The 26393-nt window shown below is 45.8% G+C and overlaps 2 protein-coding genes across 3 annotated transcripts in view; both read right to left on the reverse strand.

Moving 5' to 3' along the window:
* ITGA2B (integrin, alpha 2b (platelet glycoprotein IIb of IIb/IIIa complex, antigen CD41)) overlaps positions 1–9720 on the reverse strand; it is a 14906-nt gene extending 5186 nt beyond the window's left edge. Inside the window, exons 1-20 of the mRNA XM_006833711.1 lie at positions 9533–9720; positions 7137–7261; positions 6950–7047; positions 6678–6843; positions 6392–6441; positions 6270–6315; positions 6038–6166; positions 5701–5748; positions 5505–5548; positions 5302–5355; positions 5109–5161; positions 4752–4963; positions 1988–2170; positions 1691–1736; positions 1472–1576; positions 1332–1387; positions 1093–1244; positions 837–962; positions 403–470; positions 101–248 (exon numbers count right to left, since the gene is read on the reverse strand). Coding sequence (XP_006833774.1) covers positions 101–248; positions 403–470; positions 837–962; positions 1093–1244; positions 1332–1387; positions 1472–1576; positions 1691–1736; positions 1988–2170; positions 4752–4963; positions 5109–5161; positions 5302–5355; positions 5505–5548; positions 5701–5748; positions 6038–6166; positions 6270–6315; positions 6392–6441; positions 6678–6843; positions 6950–7047; positions 7137–7261; positions 9533–9720 — 2097 coding nt within the window. The remainder of the gene's footprint in view (positions 1–100; positions 249–402; positions 471–836; positions 963–1092; positions 1245–1331; positions 1388–1471; positions 1577–1690; positions 1737–1987; positions 2171–4751; positions 4964–5108; positions 5162–5301; positions 5356–5504; positions 5549–5700; positions 5749–6037; positions 6167–6269; positions 6316–6391; positions 6442–6677; positions 6844–6949; positions 7048–7136; positions 7262–9532) is intronic.
* Positions 9721–17950: 8230 nt separating this feature from the next.
* The window catches only part of GPATCH8 (G patch domain containing 8), a 126402-nt gene continuing 117959 nt past the window's right edge, over positions 17951–26393 (reverse strand). The window contains exons 7-8 of one of the 2 annotated variants that reach the window (XM_006832740.1): positions 25978–26108; positions 17951–22917 (exon numbers count right to left, since the gene is read on the reverse strand). In XM_006832740.1, the coding sequence (XP_006832803.1) occupies positions 19059–22917; positions 25978–26108 (3990 nt within the window). In that variant the 3' untranslated portion in view covers positions 17951–19058. The remainder of the gene's footprint in view (positions 22918–25977; positions 26109–26393) is intronic. The other variant, XM_006832741.1, reaches the window with a different exon arrangement.

Raw genomic sequence — 26393 nt, forward strand, 5'->3', positions numbered from 1 at the left:
CACACATAATAGTTTTTACAGCAAAGCATAAGCTAAGTGGCAATCAAAGTTTCTGCACCTCCCAAGCTCCTGTTAGTGCCCCCAGGGGTGGGGGCCTTACCTCAATGTTGCTGAGGGCTCGCATGTAGTGGGCACCTGGGGGCAAGTGAACGGCCAGCTCAGCTTCATAGGCCCCCTCACCTTCATTGGCAGCGCCCACCCCCAGCTCCAGCACATTTTCAGTGCCAATCAGGAGTGGGGAACTCCTCCTGTGGGGATAAAGGGATGAAGTCTGGGATACCTGGTCCAGGCCCAGGGTCTGAGGGGAAGAAGAGGCTGAGGACAGAGTATTAGGATCAGGTGTAAAGGGGACATGGTTAGGGCATACAGTGTCACAGCAGGGTACAATGGGGGTCTTCTCACACGTTGGCAGTGAGCTGGAGCTTGGGCACACACAGGTCATCCTCTCCACAATCCAGAATGATGCGGGTCTAGAGGGGCACAGCCGGGTGTGTGGGTAGCTGGGGCAAGTGAGCTTTACAGTCAACATTGAGCTAGGATTCACATCAGGGTTTAGGGACTAAGAAAATCTGAGGATGAAAGGGTGTTTAGGGGCGTTTAGGGCTTTGGGATTTACATTAGGTTTTGGTGGTGACATCAGAGTTTATGAGTTCACACCAACACTTGGAGGTCACAGCAGGGTGTTAAGAGATATTGAAATCTGGAGAGTTTTCATCAGGGTTTAGATTGTCATCAGAGATTAAACAGGACAACAAGATTTTAGGATGCATGTCACATTTGGGGCACTAATCCTCCCCTGACCTTCTAACAGAGCTCTTACCCCTGCCCATCCCCACCTGCTCCTGAATGTAGGTGTCTCCATGCAGCACAAGAGCAGGGGCCAGTCCAGCCTCCTCAGGCTGCAGGGATACATTGAGACTGAGCACAATGGGGCTTAGCTTGTCCCGGAAGTCAGCCTCATCCTGGGGAAGGGGGCAAGAGTCAGGTCATCTTACTACCATGCACATTCCACCCTGTCATGGCCAGCAGGGACCATGTCCCACTCACCACCACTGAACCCACACTGCCCACCCCTCCCTAGCCTGGGCATACTCGGAGGAAGGCCTTGATGGTGTGGCAGACGGGGCTGTGTTTCCCGCCCAGGTCCAGCTGCAGGGTGGCGCTCGCCTGCTGAGAGCCCAGCAGTAGCACCCGGCGGCCCTGGCGTGGCTTCTGCCGGTCCAGCTGCAAGTCAGCATTCAGACCTGGCAGGGCAAGTGGAAGGTTCTCAGGGCTCCCCGGCCAGCCTCTGGGGGAACCCAGTCCTTCCTCCCTCTTGCCCTGCCACTCACGCAGTTTTTGAGGAATGTTGTGCCCGGTGGCTCCCACACACATCTGGATGTCGAAGCTACAAAGATGCAGGTGGGGTTCAGGGGCTGAGGGCTCCACTGAAAACCCAGGTCCTGCCCAGCCCTGCCCTCCGTCTCCTCACCAGCTCACGGCTGTATTAGTCTGGGGTAGGATACAATTCTTTATAGCAGGATTCAGCGAATCTTGCACCAGCAGCTGAACACTGGCCTTCATCACAGGTTGAGCTCTGAAGGAATGCAGAGACCTGCCATTGTGGCCCTTCTTGGTCCAGCCTCCCTGATGGTGTGGGCTGTCTCATCCTGAGGAACCTCCCCACACTGTCCCTGGACCCAGTACTCACCTGTATACAGCCACCTTGCTGGCCCCATAAGCTCCCACCAGCAGGTCTACAGATAATAGGGGTGGAGATCAGGATTGGCAATTAGAGAGGACACGGGGTCCTCACCATCTTCTCAGGGGCTCCCCATACCACTTCCTTCACTGGAGGTTTGAACTGGCACCCCTGGTACCCTATAACAAAGGGGTCAGAGCCCTCAGTGGGATACCAGCTCAGACATGGGGCCCTGGCCATGTCTCTTAGCACTGTAGCTAATGCCTATGGCCCCTTCTTGCCCAACAGGAAGCGATTCAGGGGCACCTGGGTATCCGTTGTCATCGATGTCTGTGGCACCTCGAAGGGAGAAACCAAAGCCGGAGCCTTTGGGGAAGGGGCTGTCTAGGACCTGGGATGGGCGTGAGGTGAGTCCCTCACTCTGACCTCGGAACACCAATACCTGGCCCTGGCCACTGGGACCCCCATAAGGGGCAGCCACTGCAACATCTGGAAGGAGCAATAGGTAGAGAGTGATTGTTATTCAAACACCCAGTGAGTTGGTGACACTTTCCTAAGCACCTTCTCTGGGAAGACCCCTAGGAGACCAGCAGAGGGGTACAAAGGTCTGGGCCAAAGATACAGCTTTCCTGCCTTCTAGGACTTTACAGATGAAATAGGCTTGTCAAGTAGGAACTGTTAGAAAAATTGTCACAGCCCTCATACACATGTTGAGATAAAAAGGTCAACCTGATCTCATTTAATGCTGGAAGTCAGACATGACTATTCCCATTTTAGATGAGAAAACTGAGTCCTAGAAGATTAAGTAACTAAAACCAACCAGCCAACCAAACCCCAAACAAAACCCTCCCACATGTGTCAGAATAGAACTGTGCTTTAAAGGATTTTCAATGACTAATTTTTTAGAAGTAGATACTTCTGGGTGGACTCCAGCCATCAACCTGTCCATTAATATCAAGTGCCATCCAGGGACTCCAATTAAGTAACAGATGGACTAAATACTGGCGCCTTTTCCCCAGTGGGCCTTCATCCAGTTCCACTTCTGCCAGGCAAATCCAGAGCCATGCTATGGGCTTGTAATCATTAATAACTTTTAAGATTTCCTTTCAAAATATATTTTGGTGGGCATTAATGATTACAATCTTATTAACTTGTAAGAATTATTTGCATGTTGTAGAAATTAAGATCTTTGGTGTGTGTTACAACCGTCTTTTCTTTGTCTTGCAACTTTTTTTATGGTTTAGTGGTAGGGTTTTAATTTTTCCTTTTAAATATATTTATTGACTTTTCTGACTAAGTTATACAGAATTCATACAAATGACCCACTCTAACCACAATTGCTTCCCAAGTCCCTGACCTCTACTCTTTTTGGATCTATTGATTTCCTTATCCTGACTATTTGACCACCCTTGCCATATCCTCAGCCTTCTTGCTCCATTTTCACTCCCTAGGCATGTCTGTTGTTGTTAAGCACCATTAAGTCAGTTCCGACTAACAGGGTTTTCAAAGAGCAGCTGGTGGGTTTGAACTGCTGACCTTGCAGTCAGCAGTCCAGTGTTTATCCTAAAGCGCTACACCAGGACTCCAGATCCTACCTGAGGTTAATTCCATATCCAGCTGCTGGAGAGACACAGCAGATTGGATCACCATGGGTTCATGATCTCCAGTCATTACCAGGGACCTCAGTGCTGCCTAACAGTGCTGTGACAATTTCGGCTCAGTTCCCTCTTCCAGTCTGCTCAAATTTCTCCATTCTGTCAAGATCCCAGCCTCCACTTTCTTTGGTAGATGACTTCATCTTCTAATTCACAAAGAGCAGCCACGGGTGTCTCCACATCAACTCTGTGCTAGAAATCCACACCCATTCTCTTTTCCCTTTGCCCATTTGACCCTGGCTATGTGTCCCTTCTTCACCCCTCCTGTTGGGCTGAGAGGCCCCCCATTTCTCCCTCCAATGCTTGGTAAAGACCCTTTTCTAGATCAACCTCTCCTCTTGTCTCCATACAAGATCACTTTTTTCTCTATTTCATTTCATCTTCTTCCAATTAAAACAAGTTTCTCTTGACCCTCACTTCCTTTCAGTCTCCATGCTGTCTCTCTTCCCTTTCACAGTCAAACATGTTGAAAGAGCTGTCTGCTCTGACTGCCGCCAATTCTCCACCCCCATTCGAAGTTTCTTGTCGTTGTCAAGGCTGTTGTTAAGGCTACCAAGCCGGTTCCAACTCATAGCATCCCTGCATAGGGTTTCCAAGGAGCGTCTGGTGGTTTTGAATCACCGATCTTGCGGTAGTCCATTGCTTATCCTACAGTGTCACACCAGGACTCCATTCATATCTTGACCCATTGCATTCTGGTCTCTGCCCTTACCCTATCCTAAAATGACTCTTCTCACTGTCACCAATGATCACCTTCTTGCTGAAGTCCGTGGATACGTCTCCAATTCCTTGCAGCAGTATCAGAAGCCATAGGCATCCCTACCCTACTGCTTGAAGCAAAACTGGACCAGCAGCTCTTCAGGTGTCCCGCCTACCTCTCTTTGGCTTCTCAGATCTACCTCCACTGTGAGTCACCTAAATGGCTCTATCCTAGGCTACTTCTCATCTCACAGGCTCCTCAAATCTTAGACCTCTCTTCTGGAAATGAGGAAAGTCACAAACAACTGTTTTCTGGGCATTTCAATAGAATGCACTCAAGCTCACTAGGTGCAGAGTTGAACAGCTGATCTCTCCCCACCCCTAGACTTCCCTGAGGCAGCAAGGGGCACCAGCCCCCACCCATCTCCTCCCTCTTCCTTAGCCCCACCCACACCCAGCCACCCATCAGGTCCAAACAACCAACTACTAAATATGTGGTTCATCCTCATCTTGAACTCCATCACCAAATGGTCAAAATCTGTTGCCTGAATTAATGCAAATTCATTCTAACTGGTCTCCTGTCTCTAAACCACCTATCTGATTGGGTCACTCTCAGCTTACAAAGCCCTTCCTGGCTCCAGTCCTCTCAAGTCAGGTGCATGTTCTTTGTCGTGACTGTTAAACCCTCACGATAAGTGGCACTCCTCTGCCCTCACCATTGTAGCCATCCAGGTCGAGGTCGCCCAGGGGGGTGATGGCAGAGCCAAATCGCCCATAGAGTTGGGTGCCGGTCAGTAGGAGGCTGGGGGTGCCCAGTACGTGAGGACTGCGGGACTGCAGGAACAAGTACACGCGCCCCACTTCGGCCAGTTTGCGGTCAGCGCGGCTGTCCATGTACAGAGGTGCGCCTACCAGCAAGTCGTGTCTCCTGTGGTGTTACGTGGGGACTGATTGAGGTGGATGCTGAGGGCCAGGTTAAATGTCACTCTCTCTTGTTCCCACTCAGCTTGGGTGATCACGTGGGGTGGGGGCAAGAAAAGGAGGAGACTGAGGGTGGGCCGCGCCCTCCTCACCCGTCCCCATTGACGTCAGCGATAGCCACCGAGTGCCCGAAATACGAAGCCATCTGCCGGAAGACGTGGAGCGCCTCAACTCGTGCTCTTGGACCCAGAATTCTCTCTCAGACCTCGCCCTCCCTAACCCCGTGGGATATTCTGGAGTCCTAGTCCCACAGCCTCAGCTGGCCACACTGGGACGTGGCCCTACCTGCTCTCCATGCAGCCGATACAGCTTCTGATAGTAAGAGTCCAAAATCTCCACCTGTCGCCGAGCATACAGGAAGGAGCGTCAGTCCTAACTCACGCATCCTCGGGCTCAGGGTAAGACAGGGCAGGTTTGGGGGTTGTTGTCAAGCTGAGAACTAGGGTCGGAGCTTCGGGATGGTGAGTGGAGGGGCAGCGGGTACTCACCGCTCCTAGGGTCCAGCTCCAGGTGGGGGCCCCAAAGACATACTCTGGGGAAAGCCAGGCCCAGAAGTCAGATCCTTAGTGCCCACGTGCCTGCCCACTGTCCCCTATGCCGCACCCTGGGGAGATTTCAGTGCTGGGCTTGAAGGTACTTCAGGGCTGGGCTTCCCTACCCCGTTCCTGCTTAAGGGTATCTTGCCTGTAGTTTTGGGATCCCCATCAAACTCGCCCACAGCCACGGAGTACCCTGAAGATACAGTGAGAATTATTAGTCTTTCCAAGAGGCAGTAGCAGGGAGGAGGACGAGGCCGAGGAAGGAGAGGACTCCTGGCCCATCCCGGCCCAACCCTGCGTTGTGGAGACTGGCGCCTGAGGGAGGCGAGGCACATGGGGCTGGGCAGTATACGGTTAGCACAGTGGAGACAGCGCCTGGAGGCGCCAAGGTTAGGGCAGAGGCTCAGTACTTGACCAGCTGGGCTGGGCGGTGACCCTGAGGGGGCTGGGATACTTGAAAGCTCGTTACAAGGGCTAGTTACCCCGATAGCCATCGAAGAACTCTTGGTTGCTGGAGTCAAAGGTGAAGCGCTGGGTGGACACGTGCCACAAGAGGGTGCCAGGACGGTAATTTGAGACGATATCGGCGATTGGAGCCCGGGTCAGGAGCCCTAGAACACAAGGATAGGGTGTGGGGGTCCATGTGTCCGGGGTCACCCTGCGTTGCGGAGCCACGAAAAGGGAGGGAGAGGTACAGATGGTATGAGGACATACCTAAGAAATAATAGCCACCCGGGGCCCCGAGCACCAGCTCTCCAGCCTGAAAGAGAAGCCCTGCAGGTGAGAGGTCGCCCTGTTTGAGGGCTGCTCCCACGTCACCCACGCACCCTACTTGCCTGGGTGACCACCGCACTGAAGCCAGCTTCGCAGTAGCGCTTGTCCCCGCCTAAAGGACGCAAGGAGGAGGGAATCAAATGTGGACTGGAGCCTGGGCCCGAGGGGCGGAGCCACGTGGCTTCAGGACCGGAGTGATATAAAGGCGGGGGCTTTGAAAGGACTCGAGGGGCAGGGCAGAGTTGGACCAGGACTTCAGCAATTGGGCGAGCGCTGGAAATGGGAGGAGATTAAGGGCGGGCCTAAATGGATGAGAGTGGGCGGGGGCAGAACAGAGGCGGAGCTTACTAAAGTAGTTCTTGCTATAAACCCGGCTCATGGTGTTGGCTCGGCAGGGCGAGTACTCGGCTCGACTGCCGCTCTGGAGCTGAGCCACAAAGCAGCCACCTACGGGAGTCTTCTCGGCTTCCTCCGTCTTTTCTAGCACATTCCAATGCTGCCAGGGGGCGCAGGCCTGAGGCAAGGCCAGAAGAAAGTGGTGAAGGGCGCGGGGCTCGGTTTCCGCCTCACTCTTCCTTGCCCCTCTGCTCCCTTATTCCCAGTTCCGGGGCCACACACACCACAATGTTGTCGTTCCAGCTGACGACCGACGCCCCCAGTCCTTGCCCGGCCTTGAAGGTGTAGAACGTTTGAGAGCCCACGCGTCGGGTTTCATCCCCTGGAGGACAGAAGAAGTGTGAGGGTGGGGTGGGTGGCGTTGAAGCCCAGCTGTCCACGCTCCCTCTGGTCCCTCCTTGCCAGACTTACGGAGGTCGAAGGGCAGCGAGGTGCATTGGCCGCCCTCAGCCCTCCAGGGGCACAAGAACACGCCACCGGTCTCTTCCTCGTTGTCTCCCAGGGTCCGAGGGGCACCCACCACGATAGCTACGTTGCTGCAGAGGACAGCTGGGTGAACGCAGCGAATTCCAGTGTGCCCCACACCCAGTGCTTGCCCTGGGAATACTGTCCGGAGGGTGGGGTGCCGTGGGGTGGGGTTGAGGTTGGGGTGAGGAGGGACTGGATCAATTTTCCTCAACAAGATCTCACAGATCACCCAGGCCAGCATCTTCACTTTATGGACAGTTAAACTGTTTCCTAAAGTAATTCAACAGTAAGGATAAAGCTGGGACTATTCCTACTGAGTCCTGGTGTGGCGCTGTGGGTTAATGTGCTGGACTGCAAGGTCGCCGGTTCAAACTCACCAGCCGCTCCTGGGGGGCTCGCTATGGGTCGGAAGTGACTCAACAGCACTTAACAACAGCTGTTGTTGTTGGTACCTAGAACATCTGTCTGGAGACTAGTTGCAATTACCAGATCCTTTTTTGAGAATTGATATTAATAGGAATAATGAAGCCAGAGGATATTTGTGAGGGAGGGGATTGCTGATAAAGCTGAAAACACTAGCAGACTTAAGTTCAAACCACTTTGCCCAGTCATTTAATCTTTTAAAATATGACTTCATATGTAAAATGGGGACACTACTAGCCAGTCACTGCTGTAAATAAGGTAAATGTTGAAGATCTGGCATGGTCCCAGCCACTTGGTAAGTGCCATGGAGTCAGTTCCAACTCATAGTGATCCTGTATAGGGTTTCCAAGGCTTTTTATCTTTGTGGGAGTAGAAAACCTCATTTTTCTTCCGTGGAGCAGCTAGTGGGATCAAACCATGGGCCTTGTAATTCACACTCCACTGCTTATTGTATGGAGCCACCACACTCTCAGATACATATTAATGCTTAATAAAGTGCTGTATTTTTAAAAAGCACTCATGGAAACAAGGCCTGTGGAAAGGAGGGGAATTGGGTGTGAGCAAGAGTCAAGTGCATAGGCAGGTTCAGTGAAAGACTTGGGCCAAACAACACCAACTAAAATTGCAGATAGTACCCACCTGACATAGCCTCAATAGCTTGATAATCAGAACTCAACTAAGAGATGCGGCTAAGATTCGTATGATTCAAAAGTAATTGTTATCATGACTAATTGGGACTTTCACAATTGTAAAGGTAGAAGTTTTGTAACAAAAACTGGGGAGTAGTTTATCTTACAGTCCCGAAACAAAGGATCCTAGGACCATCAAGGGAGTGGAGCACAAGCAGAATGTGAGACCTTATCCAGAGAAGCAGTGACACCAGGGATGGAGGCAGAGATGGGGACATAGAGAGAGGGAGCAGCTGAGGACTCTAGATTCATGGAGAGGGACTGAGAGCTGGTGGTCAGGAGGCAGGCTTGAAGAATGTGCCCTTTGATGGTGTAAATTATTACATATGCCTGAGTGTTTAAAAAAAAAAAAAGGACTAAAGTGGATATAGAGAAATACTGTTGATGGTACATGGAGGGGATTATAATCATTGTAATGAAACAAGGTGTATAATTTGATGGATGTAAAACTGATGATCTGCTCTGTAAACTTTCACTCAAGCCACAATAAAAACCTTAATTAAAAAAAAGACCTGGGCCAACTCTCTCCCATCCCTGATGCTCTGGAGCTAGAAGGACCCTTCCAAATTGTTCTGAACTGATTAAGAGGGTCAGATCTTTATTGCACACACACTTTATGTTGATCAGTCATTGGATGTGGACCACCTTGGGAATGGTTTTGACTTTGGGCAAGGTGGTTCTCTTCAGCAGAGGAAACCCCATAGGGCACTGACACTTGCTCTCTGCCCTTGTACTTCCTGAAGCTGGACATCACCGTGGGATCACACTAAGTAACTAGCTCAGAGTAACACATCCTAGACTGATCAATGCTGTATTGTCTTTTCAAATACGTCATGTTAAAAACAAGGATGAAGAAAATGGAGTAGAAATGCAGGTGGGAGTAAGTGGACACTTTTACAATTCTGCCAAGTCATCTTAGGGCATGATTTTCCTGTGTATTTTGATGGGCTGAGGGCAGAGTGGGCCTGACAATGGACCCTCAAGAGAAAATGAGGCAATTTTTGTCTTCCTTTTGCTGTGCTCTTAGTACCCCTTTCTTCCCTGATATACCCTCCCTGAAGTTCACCTGAGCTGGTTCCTCCATAGTATTTCTAACCAGAGCTCAGGCTAGCTCTCAGAAATCATCTTGGCTCAACCTCCATTACAAATGGGGAACTCAGGCCTACAGAAGCAGTTACAGGGTCTACGGTTCCTCCTTCAAGCCCCCAAACGTCCCGCATGGCTCACCTTCCACGACTGTCCTTGTAGAAATCCAATGAAAACCCAAAGTGGCTGCCATTGGGGCCTGTGTAGATGGTGTGTCGCACTGGGTCCAGGTTCAAGGCCCAGGTTGGAGGGATACCACAGAGGCCTAAAAGCAGCTGTGTCCACCCCAGGAACCAGACAGAATGCTGTAGACACAAAGCTCTAGCCATCTTCCTTCTTTTGCAACCTCCTGAAGTAGGAATGGGCCAGCTCCTTCCTTTTCTCTTCAGACTCCACCACAGGAAGTCTTTTATCATCGAACTGGGGTCCAAAGCAACTAGTGGGTACAGCAAAGGGCTTATCTAGCTTCTGTACACACCCACGTGGTCTCCAGGATTGCCAGGAAGGAGGTGAGGCTGATGGCTGACAGTAATGACTCACTCCACTTTCTCAGGGAGCAGTCTACCACCAAGTCCTATTGGTTCTAACTCTCTGCTATGTCTCTTGAATCTTCCATCTCAACTACCACCACTCTAGTACAAGTTACCACCACTTCTGGTTGAGGATAGTACAATCAAGAATTAACTGGTCTGTACACCTGTAATGGTTACGAATCGGGCTGTGAACGGCAAGGTCAGCAGTTTGAAACTACCAGCCGTTCCGCGGGAGAAAGATGAGGCTTTCTGCTCCCGTAAAGATTTACAGCCTCGGAAACCCTGTATAGGGTCGCTATGAGTCGGAACCGACTCCATGGCACATAACAACACCACCACCTGTATTGCTGCCCACTGTTCTATAACCTTCCTGCCCATCCCCTGCTGCCTCCCCAAACTGGCTGCACTGCTGTGGCTCATAGTGACTTGGCCATAAGTGAAGGAAGGAGCAAGCAGGCTGCTTCCCCTTGATTAAGACCTCAGACTGCTATATCCTTTTGGATAAGATACTTAACTACTTCCTCCTTCTAGGACTTTGGGCAGCCTCAGCCAGCCAGTTTGGGGTAGCAGCTTCCTTACTGCTGTCCATCTTGGGCCAAGCAGTTAGTGTTAAGATTGGAATGGGGAATGGATTTTGGCCTAAGGACAAGGAAATGGGGAAAATGTGCAAAATCATTCTAGGGTGTTCTGACTCTGCTGGGGCCACTGCCTAGGGGAAACCTCCCCTAAATCCTCAGGCTGGCACTGGGGATAAAATGCATGGGGCAAAACACACTGTTTAGTCTTGCTTTGCTCACTGGATTGTGCTAACGAGTTGATAGTATGGTTTCCCCCAGGGCCTAACATGTAGTTGTTGTTGTTGTAATGTGCCTTGGAGTCGATTCCGACTCATAGCAATCCTGTACAGGGTTTCTGAGGCTATAAATCTTTACGGGAGCAGAAAGCCTCATCTTTCTCCCGCGGAACAGCTGGTAGTTTCTAACTGCTGACCTTTCGGTTCACAGCCTGATAGGTATGGTTAAATGACAAAGACTGAAAGACAGTGTGCACTAAAGATAAAGATCTACCACTCACTTTTCAGTTTGTCAACTGTTGTGGTTTGTATGTTGCCATGATGCTGGAAGCTATGCCAGCAGTTTTAAATACCAGGCAGGGTTCACCCATTATGGATAGGTTTCAGCGGAGCTTTTAAACTAAGACAGACTAAGAAGGAGACAGACTACTTCTGAATGTTTAGCCACTGAAAACCTTATGAATAGCAGTGGAGCACTGTCAGATGTAGTTGGAAGGTACTCAAAATATGACTGTAAAAGAGCTGCTTCCTCAAAGTAGAGTTGATCACAATGGTAATGAGGCACAACTTAAAATGAGAAAAACCAGTTGGAACATGGAACGTATGAAGTATGATTCTAGGAAAATTGGAAGTTGTCAAAAATGAAATGGATTGCATAAAGATCCATGTCCTAGGCATTGCTTTTGTTAAGTGTTGTTGAGTCAATTCTGACCCATAGAGACCCTGTATAGGGTTTCTAAGGAGTTACTGGTGAGTTTGAACTGCCAACCTTGTGGTTCACACCAATCTTGCGGTCTAGTTCTTATCCTATAGCGTCACACCAGGTATCCTAGGCATTAGTGAGTTGCAAAGGACTGGTATTGGCCATGCTGAATCTGAAAATCATATGATTTACTATGCCAAGAATGACATATTCCAGAGGAATGGCATTGCAGTCATCATCAAAAAGAACATTTCAAGAACCATCTTGAAGTACAGTGCTATATGTGATATAGGATAATATTCAATTCAGCTCACTAATGCCCAGGAGTCCTGGTGTGGCACCATAGGCACTATAGGATAAGCACTCAACCACAAGGTCAGTTTGAACAGTAAGGCTGGCAGTTCAAACTTACCAGCCACTCCCTGTAAACCCTATACAGGGTCACTATGGGTCAGAACCGACTAGACAGCACTTATACAACAAAAAGGCCAGTTAATGCCACTATTTAAAATTTATACACAACCACTAAAGCCACTGATGATGAAATTTAAGATTCCTACCAACTTCTCCAGTCTGAAATTAATCAACCATGCAATCAAGATGCATTGATAATGACGGCTGATTGGAATGAGAAAGTTGAAAACCAAAGAAGGACCAGTAGTAGGAAAATATGGTGTTGGTGATAGAAACAACGTTGGGAGATCACATAATATTTTCCAAGACCAATGATTTATTCATTGCAAATATCTTCTTTAAGTAACACAAAAGGCAACTATGCACATGGACCTCATCATATGGAATACACAGAAAATCAAATTGACTACATGGGTGGGAAAAGATGGTGGAAAAGTTCAGTATCATCAGCGAAAATATGGCCCAGGGCCAACTTTGCAACAGACAATCAATTGCTCATATGCAAGTTTCAGGCTGAAGCTGAAGGAAATTAAAACAAGTTCAAAATAGTCAAAACATGACCTTGACTATATCCAACCTGAATTTAGACACTAATCCAAGAACTGATGTGATACATTAGACTATAATGACCGAAGGCCAGAAAAGTTGTGGGATGACATCAAAAACATCATACAGGAAGAAAGCAAAAGGTCATTAAAAAACAGGAAAACCCAAAATGGATGTCAAAAGAGACTTTGAAACTTGCTGTTGAGCATAGAGAAGCTAAAACAAATGGAAGAAATGAGGTAAAAGAGGTGAACAGAAAATTCCAAAGGACAGGTCGATTAGACAAGTATTATAATAAAATATGCGCAAAGACCTGGAAGAACATGCACAGCATTTTTCATGTTTAAAGAATTGGAAAAATTCAAGCCTTTATGAAGGGATTCTATGTGCAAAATATTGAATGACGCATACCATCAAAAGAAGATGGAGGAATACATAGTCTCTGTACCAAAATTAGTTAATGATAAAGAACCAATAGTACGGAAAGAAGAAGTCCAAGCTACACTGAAGGCTCTAGGTATTGATGGAACAGAAATTGAATCCTTTCAACTGGAGGTGCTCACTCATCTATCCAAAGAAATTTGGGAGACAGCTAGCTGGCCAACTAATTGGAAGAAATCCATATTTGTACCCATTCCAATGGAATCAGAAATCATCAAATATCATTAGTATTGCATATGAGTAAGATATTGCCGAAGGATGTGCAATGAGAGCTATCATTGCTGACATCAGATGGATCCTGGCTGAAAGCAGAGAACAGAATCCAGGAAGATGTTAAATATGCAAAGGCTTTCAACTATGTAGATCATGACAAACTATGGCTAACACTGCAAAGAATGGGTATTTTAGAACACTTAATTGTGCTCATGAGGATCCTGTATGTAGACCAAGAGGCAGTCATTAGAACAGAACAAGGGGATACTGAATAGTTTTAAGTCAGGAAAGGTATACTCCAGCGTTGTATTTTTTCACCATACTTATTTAATCTGTAAGGAGCTCTGGTAGCATAGTGGTTACAAATTGGGCTCCTAACCTCAAGGTCAGCAGTTCAAAACTACCAGCTGTTCCGTGGGAGAAAGGTGAGGTATTCTGCTCCCGTAAAGATTTACAACCTCGGAAAACCTGTACAGGGTCACTCACTGTACAGGGTTGCTATGAGTCTGAATTGACTCTACGGCACACCACCACAATTCAATCTGTATGCTGAGCAAATAATCTGAGAAGCTGAATTGTATTAATAAGAATGTGGCATCAGGATTGAAGGAAGACTCATTAACTTGCGATACGCTTTCTGGAAGTGAAGAGGACTTAAAATACTGATGAAGATGAAAGATTACTACAGCCTTCAGTATGAACTGCATCTCAATGTAAAGAAAACAAAAATCCTCACAGCTGGACCAGTAAGTGACATCATGATTAATTGTAGATAAGATTGGAAGTTGTCAAAGAACTACATTTTTCTTGAATTCACAATACTCATGGCAGCAGCAGCCAAGACATTAAACGATGTATTGTTAGACAAATCTGCTGCTCAGGAGCTTTTAACGTGTTCAAGAGCAAATATGTCAGTTTGAGGACATATTTTGTGCACCTGAACCAAGCCATGGTATTTTCAGTGCTTCATATGCATGTGAAAATTGGACAATGAATAAGGAAGACTGTAGAAGAATTGATGCATTTGAGTTATGGTGTTGGAGGAGAATATTAGAAGTACCAGGCACTGCCAGAACAAATAAATCTGTTTTGGAAGAAGTACAGCCAGAACGTTCCTTAGAAGGATAGCAAGACTTTGTCTTCATACTTGGGACATATGTTTGATAAAGTGGAGGGTTATAGAAAAAGAGGAAGACCCCTGACGAGATGGAATGACAATGACAGCAGCAAAAGGCTCAAAAGGGACAGGAGCAGCAAGTCTAATTGGCACTGCATGCTTTCCTAAAAAAGCAGTTTTTAGAACGATATCCAGTCTTCCAGAGATAAGGAACATAGCCACATCCTCCTTTGGCTCAAACTCAACCATCCCCTTATCCTACTTAAGCACCCTGTGCCATCTGGGATCCTTTCAGCTCCTCTCCCCTCATACTTCACTCCAACACACAGCTCAAAGCCCTATTCCTTGCTAGGTTAAGTGCACCTTAAACTTTAGATTGTGCTTTCTTCTTTGAATTCCCATTGCCAAGTTCATGATGGACATACATTTGTTAGAATGAATACTTAACCCAGTCTTCTACTCTCCCTCCTATGGATCTAAACTGAATGACGCCATGTCAATCCCAACTCATATTGGTTTTATATGACAAAGCAGACTACTCTATAGGCTGTCATCTTTATAGGAGCAAATTGCCAGGCATTTACTCCTGTGGAGTGGGCTGGTGGATTCGAACTGTCAATATTTTGGTTAGAGGTCAAGTGCTTAGCTAATGTGCTACTGGTGTTTCTTATTAATTCATGTTGTTAGGTTTCAACTCATAGTGACCCTAGGCACAACAGAACGTAACAATGCCCAGCCCTGTGCCATTCTCACAATCATTATGCATGAGCCCATTGCTGCTGCCACTGTGCCAATCCATCTTGTTAGGGGTCTAATTTATAATCCACATTAATTTTCAGTAAGCACTTATTCTGCTCCAGGTGCTGAGTGATACAAAGATTGTCAAGGATCCTTAAGGAACTTAATCCAGAGGGAGTTAAGACATGAACATACATAACTGTGATAGTTTGTCAGTTACACAGACAAGGGGTGACAAAAACTAGGATTCAAACACAAGTATGCTCTTGACTCCATGTCTTTATCCATTACACTGTTACCTTTTGTTGGAGAATGAAGGAGCTTCTTATGTTATTTTAGGTATGACATAAACAAAGAGTGGCAGAACAGAAAGGTCAATTATAGAGTAAAACAACGACCAGTGAACTCAGCATGGGGTATTCAAAGGGGTAGACTGGGACCAGAGGGTGAGATGGAAGGCTGTGATCAAATTTCTGGAGGTCCTTGAGTACTCTATTAAGGAATTTGAACTTTACTTCATTAGATGGAGAATCATAGACTTCTAAAGTTAGGGGATGTGCTACACTGATGAATTTGGAAGATTATACTGTTTGTGGACAGAATAAGGAAGGAGTTAGTGGGAAGACTAGATGAATAGTGACTGAAATCTTCTGTGTTAAAGGTGATGAGGTCTAAATCACAAGAATGGCTGGTACAAAAAGTGACCACAGAACCAGTAAACTGGATGTGGTAGGTAGGAAGCTATTAAACATAATTTCAAGCTTTGGTGCCTGATTGGTTAGTGGTGGCACCACTAAGTAGAACTAGAAATACAGGTGGTGGGTTCTATTTAGGCAGTTTTTAGTTCTTGCGGGTATTCTTTCTTTGGTGGCAGAGCTGGGTTGATCTTTCTTTTGACAGTTGTCAGAGTGCTGACACATTACTCTCACCTTCTCATTCCATCAGCTTAAGCCCTAGAATCTTGCACTGAATTTGAGTTGTTAAGGCTTTAATCAATAATTACTGAGTTTTTAATATGCACCTGGCTCTGAGCTAGGTGACGTGGAAGATAGAGAAAAATCTTATTTCACCTTCAAATGTTCCCTTACTGAATCCTGGTGCATAACCCACAGTTTGAGTCCTGTGTTTACCTCTGTTTAAGACATCCTTAAGAGCAAGAATCAATTTCTGTCCTCTTTAAGCTTAAGAAGCAGCGAATACAAAATTAATTGAACTTTGATTCTGAAAACGCAGTAAACTCAACATTGCGCAGGGTATTAGATTCTAGTCATGGAAGTGAGTCAGGAAGACACTAGTAACTCAAGCATAAGTAAGAATGGAAATGATTGGCCAGGCCTGAGTTAGTTATAGAGCATACAGAAGAGTGGCTGCAAGGCAAGTAGAACCCCATCAGAGTATGGCAGCTTGCCTGCTTTTAAAAATTCACTTTTAACATTTTCCTTTCCTTCTGGGCAGAGATCTTTGCCATTTTAGCAAATAGATATAAGCACCCAACCCAGTGCTTAAACACTTCTTGGTTGAGGAGAGAACATGACTATATCAAACACAACAGAAAAGAAATAGGTGTATTTCTATTTCCTGAAAGGCTGAGGCTGAGAGGGGAAACTAACTTACTCAGTTCTTGTGGTGAAAGAACTGACCTTCGACTGAGAGGCATGTGACTCCTATTACCTCCTTGTGTCGTCACGATCTTTCTCCTTCCACATAGGCAGTCTGAGGTTTGAGAAGCAGAATTTCAAAGTATCACAAACAACTGGTTCACAAGAATCTACTGTTTGCTCACTTCAAGCAATTTGTTAGTTGTAATCCACAGTGCCATCTTTTACTGACTTGAGGGGTCAGGGAACGATCACACCAGACTCCGCTAAGTTTCCACAAATCATTGGTTTATTAGAAAGTTCTTTCCCTCATTTTACAGCATATAGATCTCTATCATATGTGATAAAGTAAAGTACAATCTGTTATGCATGTAAGGAAGGTAATTTTTTCTTTTTTTAAAATGTTATAATCACTATTCTGGAAGTTAAAGAAAACTGCCCCAGGAAGGCCAAGAGGTGGCCAGAGTATGGCTCAATCTACAAGCTAATGGGAAGCAGCATGGAAATGTTAATACTGTGTTATTTAAATATTTACAGGGCCTGAAAAAAGAAAAAGAAAAATGAGTCCCTTCATTTGAACCAGATGAGTTCATTTTTTCCAATGCTAGTCATCCAAAAAAGAATCCCAAATCAGACGAGAAGCACTTAACAGGTAAAGGGGAGTTAAGAACCGTTTTTAAACCCAGTACTTGCTTTGCATGAACTCAAAACACTTTTTCTTTTGTGAATTCCAGAAGAAAGCCAGGAACAGAGTCTTGGCCCAGGTAAGTAGGGTTTGATATTCCAAGTCTAGCCACAGGTATGGGTAGGGTAATGCCAACGAAGGGAACTAACGACACCAAATGTAGGCACCTAGGCCATGTGTTAATTAGGGCTGACAGCCTGAGTGAAGGGCAAAAGACCAGGAAGGGGAATAGAGGTAATAATTCCTCTGGTCAGTGTCATGGGAGAAAAAAGGAGCCTTTACTGCTTAAACTATGCTGGACAGAAAGCATGGAAACTATGAAGCAAAAGAATCTGAAGTGTCTATAAATGTGCTCACTTCCCAACAAGAGGAAGAAAACAGTCCAATTCTATCATCCTCTGTCTATGTCTACTTCAGTTTCTAGCCAACCCAAAAGGCACATTAAAAAAAACTGTCAGAAGGGACTAAGAACTAGGAAGGCAAATGGACTGTCTGGAACAACAAACTCTCTCCAACAGACAATCCCTCTGAATATCTCACTGCTTCCAAAGAAGAAAGCTCTTGGATCTCCCCTCTCCTCCTCCGTGGGATCCACCTGCTTTCTCTGAACAAAACAACAGAGCATGTGAGAGGCTGTCAGAACTAAGCATTCTTGGTATACCCGCAGCTGACTGCTGCTCATTAGCTCAAAAACCTCAGTGCTAGGTGCTCCACTTACTGCAAATTACTTAACATTTTGTCCCAGCAAGAAATGTTAAACAATATTCCTTTTTTTGTGTGTTTTAACATTTTTATAGTTCATAACTTCAAAAAATACATGAGCTTGGTAAAATATACATGCTTAGTCATTTTTGCATCTAGCAGAACAAATGCTTTATTTTTTTTCTTCATTTTATAACCTTAAAGTTTCTTAATTCAACTAGGGCAAACATATTTACATAAAGCCACCAGAACAAGGATCACTTAAAGAGCTGAATGTAAAAAATATTATTGCAGTATACTACAAATATGGAACCTTTTATATGAGCTACAAAAAGCAGCATTTACGTTTATAGAGTTCAGTGCAATTTTTTACATTAAAAAAAAAAAATCCTATAAATTAAGAAGAAAACATCAATATGACAGAAGAAAAAACTACCCTTCAGACACATGAACTCCTCTCTGGGGAAGCACATGGGTGACTTCATGTTCCACACAACTTCTCGTCATGATAGGATCTTCTTTTCTGGGATATGCAGATGCCTCTTCTGGGATGAGGGGCAAGAGGACACAGTGCAACTGTGTGGCTCTAGATGGGAAGTGGATCAAGTCACAGCCAGAGCAGTATCTGATTCCCTGGTTCCATGTCAGAGTCTCTTTCCGCCTCACCTGGGATAAGTGAAGGTCACCAAGGGATGGCGCCACAGATACTGATCCAAAGCGGTGGTGGTGTCTCCACCTGCACAGCTTCCCTGTGGCACTGACAAGGCAGGACCAGACAGGCCTACTGCAAGTGCTTGGTGACAATCCACCAGCCAGAAAGGAGGAAAATGCTCAAGATTTATAGAAGAGCAGAGGATAAAAAGTGGAGGGAAGAGGGGACTATCTAAACTGGACAGTTTAGAGATGTTGGTAAGAGGGGTGGGTAGCACTTCCTGGTGTTCCCTAGCTTAGAAACCTAGGAGAGGGAAGGTCAAACAGAAAAGGGGAAAGAAAAAAAAATCCCTGATAGTAAACCCAAAGTAAATCTCAAATCTAAAATCACCCCTTAAGCCAAAAGTTGATTCTTTGGCTTTTAAAAGACACTGCCCACTCCAGCTTCCACTTGCTGGTATTAATGGCTCAACACCTCCAAGGGAAGACTCATGGGTCACCTTCCCAGCGCCTACCTGGACTCCCATTCCCACTCATGTGCCATGGCTAGGGGGATGCTGCAGGTCTTGACCTGAGAAGATGGGGTGAAGTAGTGGGTGAAGGTGGAGGGCGGTGGCAGCTGCTGCGGCAGGCCGTGGAGCAAGTAGGGTAGGATAGAGGGCAGCATGTGGGACAGGGTGGAAGGTGAACGGTCCAGGATGGATGGCTGAGGCAGGAATGATGTGGATGGGATGGCTAGCAAGGAAGGTGGCAGGGTGGCCAGGGATGATTGAATGAGTGAGGTGGGACAAGGAAATGGGAGTCAGGTGGGGCTGGGGAATGTGATGTACTTGGGCAAGTGGCTGGGGGTGAGGGTGAGGGTGAATGCCAATGGCAGCAGCAGCTGCTGCAGCATGATGCTGCAGGATGGCATGCTGAACAGTTGTGATGGAGGTGGCAGAGGCTGTGGCTGGCTGCTGAATGTGGATGGGCTGCAGGGCTGGAGTGGCTGGGGCCAGTGCAGCCGAGGCTGGGAAGGCCTTTACTTGCTTGGCCAGAAGCTGCTGCTGGATATGTTGCTGGGCGGCCTGCTGGAGCTTGCTATACTTCTCCATCTCTTCGGGAGTGAAGGTGATGGGTTGGCTTTCTAGGGGGGCTAAGGAGGCATCCTCAGCCCCATCTGCTGACTCAATGCTAGGCTCCCCACTGGGAGGTGCATAGCTGGGGAAATGCTCGAGGTCTGGTGCGATAGGCAGCAAGTTGGAGTCCACAGGGCCTGGTTGACTGCTACTATCCAGAGACTCTAGGGTGTCCCCATCGCTGGGGTCAGGGAGGTAGTTATGGGAGATGGCTGGGTCCCCAGAGTAGCAGTCAGAGTGCACTGGAGTGCCCAATGGAGCCACAGTGTGATCAGCAGTAGCTTCTTCAGACTTTGGCTCTTCTGGGGATGGGTCTGATAAGGGGCCAGCTGTTTCCTCGGAGGGGAACTGATGTCCAAATGGGGCATCACTCCTCCCTGGGGGCCCCTCTTCTGTTTCTGACTGTTCTTGTTCTTCCCCCTTTTCCACGCCAGACTCTTCACATTTCTTGGTGTTGGGTTTCCGGGTAGCTGGAAGTTTTCCTATAAGTGGAAGGACAGGCTTATTGCCAAGAGTGGGAGGAAGCTTAGGCCCAAAGTAACCTTGTGGGGGGTCCTTGAGCTTGAGTCCAGTTTGATTAGGGGTGGCCAGCCCCTCCTCACTCACACTGGATTTCCTTTCCACTTTCCTTGACTGGATCTTCTCCAGCAGCAGCTTGGCAGTAACCGAGTTCTTGTCTTCAGGGCTACAGTCACCATCTGATCCCCTTCCTGTACCACTGTTGCTATTCTGAGAGGCTGGGCCTGTCCCTTTGCCATCATCTTCTTTCTTCCCAGGACCTTCTCCTCGGCCAGATCTGAAATAATGGGGGGACTGGGAGCGATAGATCTTAGAGCGAATGAAGTCTCGACGGCCAGAGCGTCTCTCCTCAGGGCTCTCATGACCCCATGAACCTTTCCTAGAGCCGGATCTCTGAGAAGGGCTCCTGGTACTACGGCTGCGGTCTCGGCTGTAGCTCCGGCTCCGCTGCCAACTGTGGGCTGTGGTGCTGCGGCTTCTCCGCTTGCTCCGGCTGCGACTACAACTGCTGCTGTGGCTGCGACCCCGGGATCTTGAGCGCTCCCTGGAATGGCTCCGAGACCGGCTGCGGGACTGGCTGCAACTGAGGCTATAGTCATCATCAGAAGATGAGTATTTGTGCCGTTTGGACCGGTGCTTGGAGCTGGCATAGTCTGAGTCATCAGAGTCGTGTGAGCGCTTGGAGTGCCTCCGTGATCGGTCACTATAGTCACTGTAGCTGTCATCAGAGTAACTGCGTTGTCTACTATAGCAACTCTGGTCAGAAGAAGCATCTGAGCTGCTTGAGTAGGAACGCCTGGAGGAACGGTGTGAGGAATGGCGTCGGCCAGAGCGGGAGTGGCTGCGGGAATGCTCACTGCCCGACTCCTCCTCCTCCTCCTCACTATACTGTGATGGAGACTTCTGGTGTTGATGGCGTGATGAGGCATCATCACTATCCTCTTCACCACTACTGGGTCGGCTCCTATGGCTAGATCGGCTGCTCCGTTTGGTACCAGCTCTTCGCTGGCAGGATGAAGTTGGAGGCTCACCTTTGTGTTTCCTCCCACCATGATCTTGGGAGCTGCTACCGCCCCCACCTTCATCCTTTTTGCCACTGCTCCCCTCTTCAGCTGGGAGGGATCTCCGTTGGGAATCATCCTGAGTACGACGCCGTCTTCTTGGTGGTGCAGGGCTGCCACTCCCAGGGGGTTCTGGTTTGGGGCCCCGTTCAGAATCTGCTGGAGCTGAGGACTTATTCTTCTTTCGTTTTCGTTTCTTGCGTTTCTTAGACTTCTCTCCAGACTCTACTTTAGAACTTTTCTCTTCTGGGTCAACTTTGTGTTTCCGTTTGTGTTTGCTAGACTTTTTGTGTTTTTTCTTTTTGTGTCTGTGAGACTTCTCAGACCGTTCTTTCTTGCTTGGAAGGTTTCTCCCTGTGTCTTCTGTCTCTGATTCATGGCTGCCCCCAGGTTCCTGTTTGTTCAGGCTGCTGCAGGCAGATCCTGAAGCAGGTGCATCCATTCTGCCTCCTGGGGAATGGACCACATTCTCTTCTTCCTCTTTGCTTTTATTTGGCTCTACAGGATCAAGGTCTTGGAGATGGTCTTTTGATGGGCCTCCTATATCCTTTGGTTTTTCTGTTCCTTTAGCTCTGGTATCTTTGTTCCTTGAAAGTTTAAAGTCAAAGTATAAAGGATTACAACTGTATGAAATGGAGGGTTCCGCCTTGGTGAAAATTAATAGTTCTGATGGCCACTGGAGGGCAGTGCTTTCATCTTTGCTCAAAACTGAAAAGAAGGGACCAGTAGGATGTTTGGGTCCTTCCAGGGTTTCTTTCCCTGCTGGGGTTGCCTGAGAAGTTTCTTTAGAAGCACTGGACTCGCATATTTGGATCTCTAAAGCCTTCTGACTCTCTAAGCTCTGCTCACTTACATCCCCTCCTGAGGCCTTCTTTGTCTCAGTTTTGCTTCCAGGCTCTGAGGACGTGGCCATGCTGCTTTCCTTCTGCTGCTCAGAGACTTCACTAACTGTCTTTTCTGCTCCTTGACTTGCCACCTTGGTGCTGCCTTTAGGCTTGGGAGAATTGCTTTTTTTGCTTTCGGGGACATTCTTTGGGTGTGCACTATTATCACCTTCCATTTGTTCACTGGCTCTCATAAACAGGAGGAAGGGAAAATTCGGTTTTACTTTGCAGTGTGCTGGGGGTATGTAGTGGTAATATTCTGGCTCTGTAGCCCCAGCTCCTTCTTCTCGCTTCATTTTTTTTAACTTAGATAATGTTGAGGCAAGGGACCCTCCATCCTGGGGGTCTTCATCCTCTTTTTTACCATCAAGATTACTACTACTATCAGAGTCTCCCACCTTCTGCAGTCCTTGGTCAGAACCCTTCTCATCAGTTTTTGTTCCATCTTCAGAAGTTCCTTCCTCTGCATGGTCCTTGAAAACTGATGCTATGGATTCGAGTTTGACAGGAGCCTTTTTGGCAAAGGAAAAGGACACTCCCAGTTTTTGCAACGGGGTCCCTAGATTATTCTTAATGCCAAAGCTGATTCCTTGGGAAGCTAACCCAGGCACCTGTGTCAGTCCAGTGGTATTAGTGATTTGTACTGCAGTGAAAGGGCCACCTTTATCTGTGGAGAGTTCAGATCCCAGGCCACTAGTGGCAGTGGCACTTGGGCCACTGTTTGCAGCAGATTCATCCTTTTCATCTTCTCCACCTTCTTCATCTACAGCCACTGTGGTTGGTCTGAACATGGGACCACTTCCAGGTGCACTATATAAAGGTCGAGAAAAAAGAAAAAGATAAGTTTAAGGGCACATTTAATATATCTTATAAAAACACCCATTTCTTATGTTCTACCATTTATCACAGGTGGTCATTTTCTAGTCCAGTGCTACAAAATGAAATGTGCACAGTCTCATGTTATTACCCTATCAAACTAAATTTTTAGAGTCAACCTTTTCTTTCTAGGCTGTATAAAATACAAACAACGTGAGGTGCAATTCAGATTTCAAATAACCCATCATCACTACCTGGTATAGTTTACCCTGTCCTGTTTCCAAGTTAATTTTTTATCATAGCACCCTACCATTTAGTATGCTATCATCTGTATGATTATACATCTATTCATGAAGATTGTATTTTATTTAGCTTAAAAAATTAATATAATCACCATGAAATGCTCAATAATTCAAGAACAAAAGAGAAACATTTAGCTAAGGACAAAGTTGAGAAGGATGGGAAGGAGGGTGGAATGGAAACAGGAATGACAAGGAGGAAGTAGGATAAATTGTTACATGGAGGGGATTACAATGAGTTGAAACAGAGTGTGTGTGATTTATTGAATGCAAAACTGTTTATCTTCTCCATAAACCTTTACTCAATTCACAATAAAAAGTTAAAAAATTTTTTTTACTTCCTGTATTTTCAAATTTATTTAAAAGAGAACAAGTATACATTCTCTAAATCAAATATAAACAAAGACCTTCACTGTACTATTCTTTGTCAGTCTATGTTTAGTACATGTTTTAGAAACTATGAATATATACCTGTCTCCTGGGCACCACACCTAAGTATTTGCTTTGCTTTTATGGATACATTCTGGGCATTTAGTACCACTGTCATGATATTACCAAACACTTTTTCCATGGTAACAACAGAATCGTTGATGGGTCTCAACACCAGTCTTTTAAACTGTGTGTCTTGCCTGAAATGTTTAGTGTATGTGAACTATATAGGAAACTCACAAACTGAATGGAATTATAAATATATGTGAATGAAGTCCTTGTTATCTGAAGCCTAGTTACAAATTGTCTTAAACTCTGTACCAAATATATTCATAGAATGTAGTATACCTTGCTATCTGAACTCCTGTTATGAATAAAACAAATCTGGGTAGTAAGGGATGCTTATACCTGTTCCAGAACTAGCCCATAGCATAAAAAACCCCAAAATACTAAAGGGGATATTTTCATCTTTTGCTTAGTCTTCATCATGTTACTTTAACAGCATTATAGGGTCGTGTTGCTCTTACGAAAATAAACTACCTGATGATGTGATAAACTTGCTTTATTCTCACAAATAATTATGTGGTCATTAAAAACCCTTCATGTTTAAAACTGAGAATCAAAAATCATTGTGAAGAAAAACTACGTATCAAAATATGTCCTCACCTATATAGTATTCTGGTATATACTTTAAAAAGGAGTTATCCTAACAAAAGGAATCTCTGGGCGGCACAAGTGGTTAAAAACATGCAACTACTAACTGAAAAGTTGGCAGTTTTAACCAACCTAAAGTCCTGCTGTGGCACTGTGGGTTAATGCGCCAGACTGCAAAGCTGTTTGAACTGCAAGGTTGGCAGTTCAAGCTCACCAGCTGCTCCTTGGAAACCCTATACAGGGTTGCTATGGGTCGGAACTGACTCAATGGCATTTCACAACAACAACAAAGAGGCGTCTCAGAATAAAGGCCTAATGACCTGCTTCTGAAAGCTTACAGCCTTGAAAACCTAAGGAGTACAGGTCTCCTGAGGTAATCATGAGTCGTAACTCACTAGATGGAAACTGGTTTATTTTTCATTGTATCCTTGCAAACCGTCCCAGAAGAAGATGTTTACTACATAAAGAGCTGCCAAAGAAGGAATCAGAACTAGTTTACAGATAATTTAACTCAGAATTCACAGGTTAATTCCACTTTAAAGCTTCAAAATTTCTACTATAGATGTTCTACATGAAGATTTTGTCTCTCCTCCAAAACACACGAGAAGCAAATAAGTTAAAAAAAGGACTCAGGAGACAAAATAAACCTATTAAATTAAAACTGAGGAAACTTGACCCCAAATATGCTATAAACTTTCAAAGCCACAACCATAATTTCTTTTACTACTGTAATCAGTTTTTTCTGTTGGTCCTGGCCAGGACAGTAAAAACAAGCAAAGGGCTTAGGTTCTTCAGATCGAGGCACACAACTCATGAAACAGCAGGCTCAGATGTTGAAAAACTGAGTTTCCAGAGTCTAGTTGCTTAGAAAATTTTGGTGTGGCACTGTAGGTTAAGCACTGGAATGCCAACTGCAAATTAGGCAGCGCACACCCATCAGCTACTCCTCAGAAACCCTATATAGGATCACTATGAGTCGGAATCGACTCGATGGCACACAACAAAAAAACTATAAATACCAGCCCCTCCAAACTGATAATCAATGAAAACTATGAAAGAACATTAAAAAGAACACTCAAGAAGGCAAGGAAGCTGCAGAGAAATACACAGATTTAATTCTTTAAGTTTTAGAATGTTTGCATGTTGAGTATTAACTGCATAATGCTTAAAAGGCAGTTTAATATTTGAACCTGTTCCATAGCTATTTTTCAGCTATAATAATGCTGTAATGTATGTATTTTTCTATGTAAGTGAATGTTGAAGGATGGGAATAGTAATAATAATAGTATTAGCTGCACTGCTTACTGAGCATCTTCTATGTGCTAAACTCTCTTTTAGACACTTAAGATAGATCCACTCATTCACTTCTCACTCTAACCATAGAAGCAAACAGTTATTATTGACATCAACATTTTACAGATAAGACGACTGAGTCACAGAAATAAGTAGTAGAGTAATGCTTCAAAGATGTATGCTCTTAACCACTATATCATACATCTGAGTACAGATATGTTTTTTAGTTTGAAAGGATCTATTAAGTCTCCTCTCTAAGTCACAGCCTTGAAAACCCTATGGAGCAATTCTGTTCTGCACACATGGGCTCTTTGTGAGTTGGAATCAACTGATAGCAACCAACAACAATAAACTCCTCTCTGAGAAATTATCAGCTCACCATTCAGCTTGTTTTCTTTGTTCTGCCAACTCATGGAGCCGCCGAAGGGCTTTTTCCTGCTTCTTCTCATCCTTGCGGGATCTTGAAGAGACATTTCGCGCAAACTCTCTTTGCTTGAGATCTTTCAATCTCTGGGGTAACAGAAAGAAAGGAAGAGAAGAGGTGATTTAGAGTGACCCTGAGATCCTGACAGCAAGGCCTTTAGAATATTGACTTTCAACCAATGGTTACAGGGCTAGTGTAGAATACATTATTATATTTCATTGCAATTGAAAACACAATGGCTGATAACTTTAGGCAAAACACTTGGAGTATCTGCGTTTGCAATTAAGATAGTGTATTATCTGCTTTATTGGGCAAAATAAAATGACTTCAAAAGCAACAAGCAAATTTTAAAACATTGGGAAGAAAGAAAA

Source organism: Chrysochloris asiatica, unplaced genomic scaffold (genome assembly GCF_000296735.1).
Source record: "Chrysochloris asiatica unplaced genomic scaffold, ChrAsi1.0 scaffold00007, whole genome shotgun sequence".
Lineage (NCBI taxonomy): Eukaryota > Metazoa > Chordata > Mammalia > Afrosoricida > Chrysochloridae > Chrysochloris > Chrysochloris asiatica.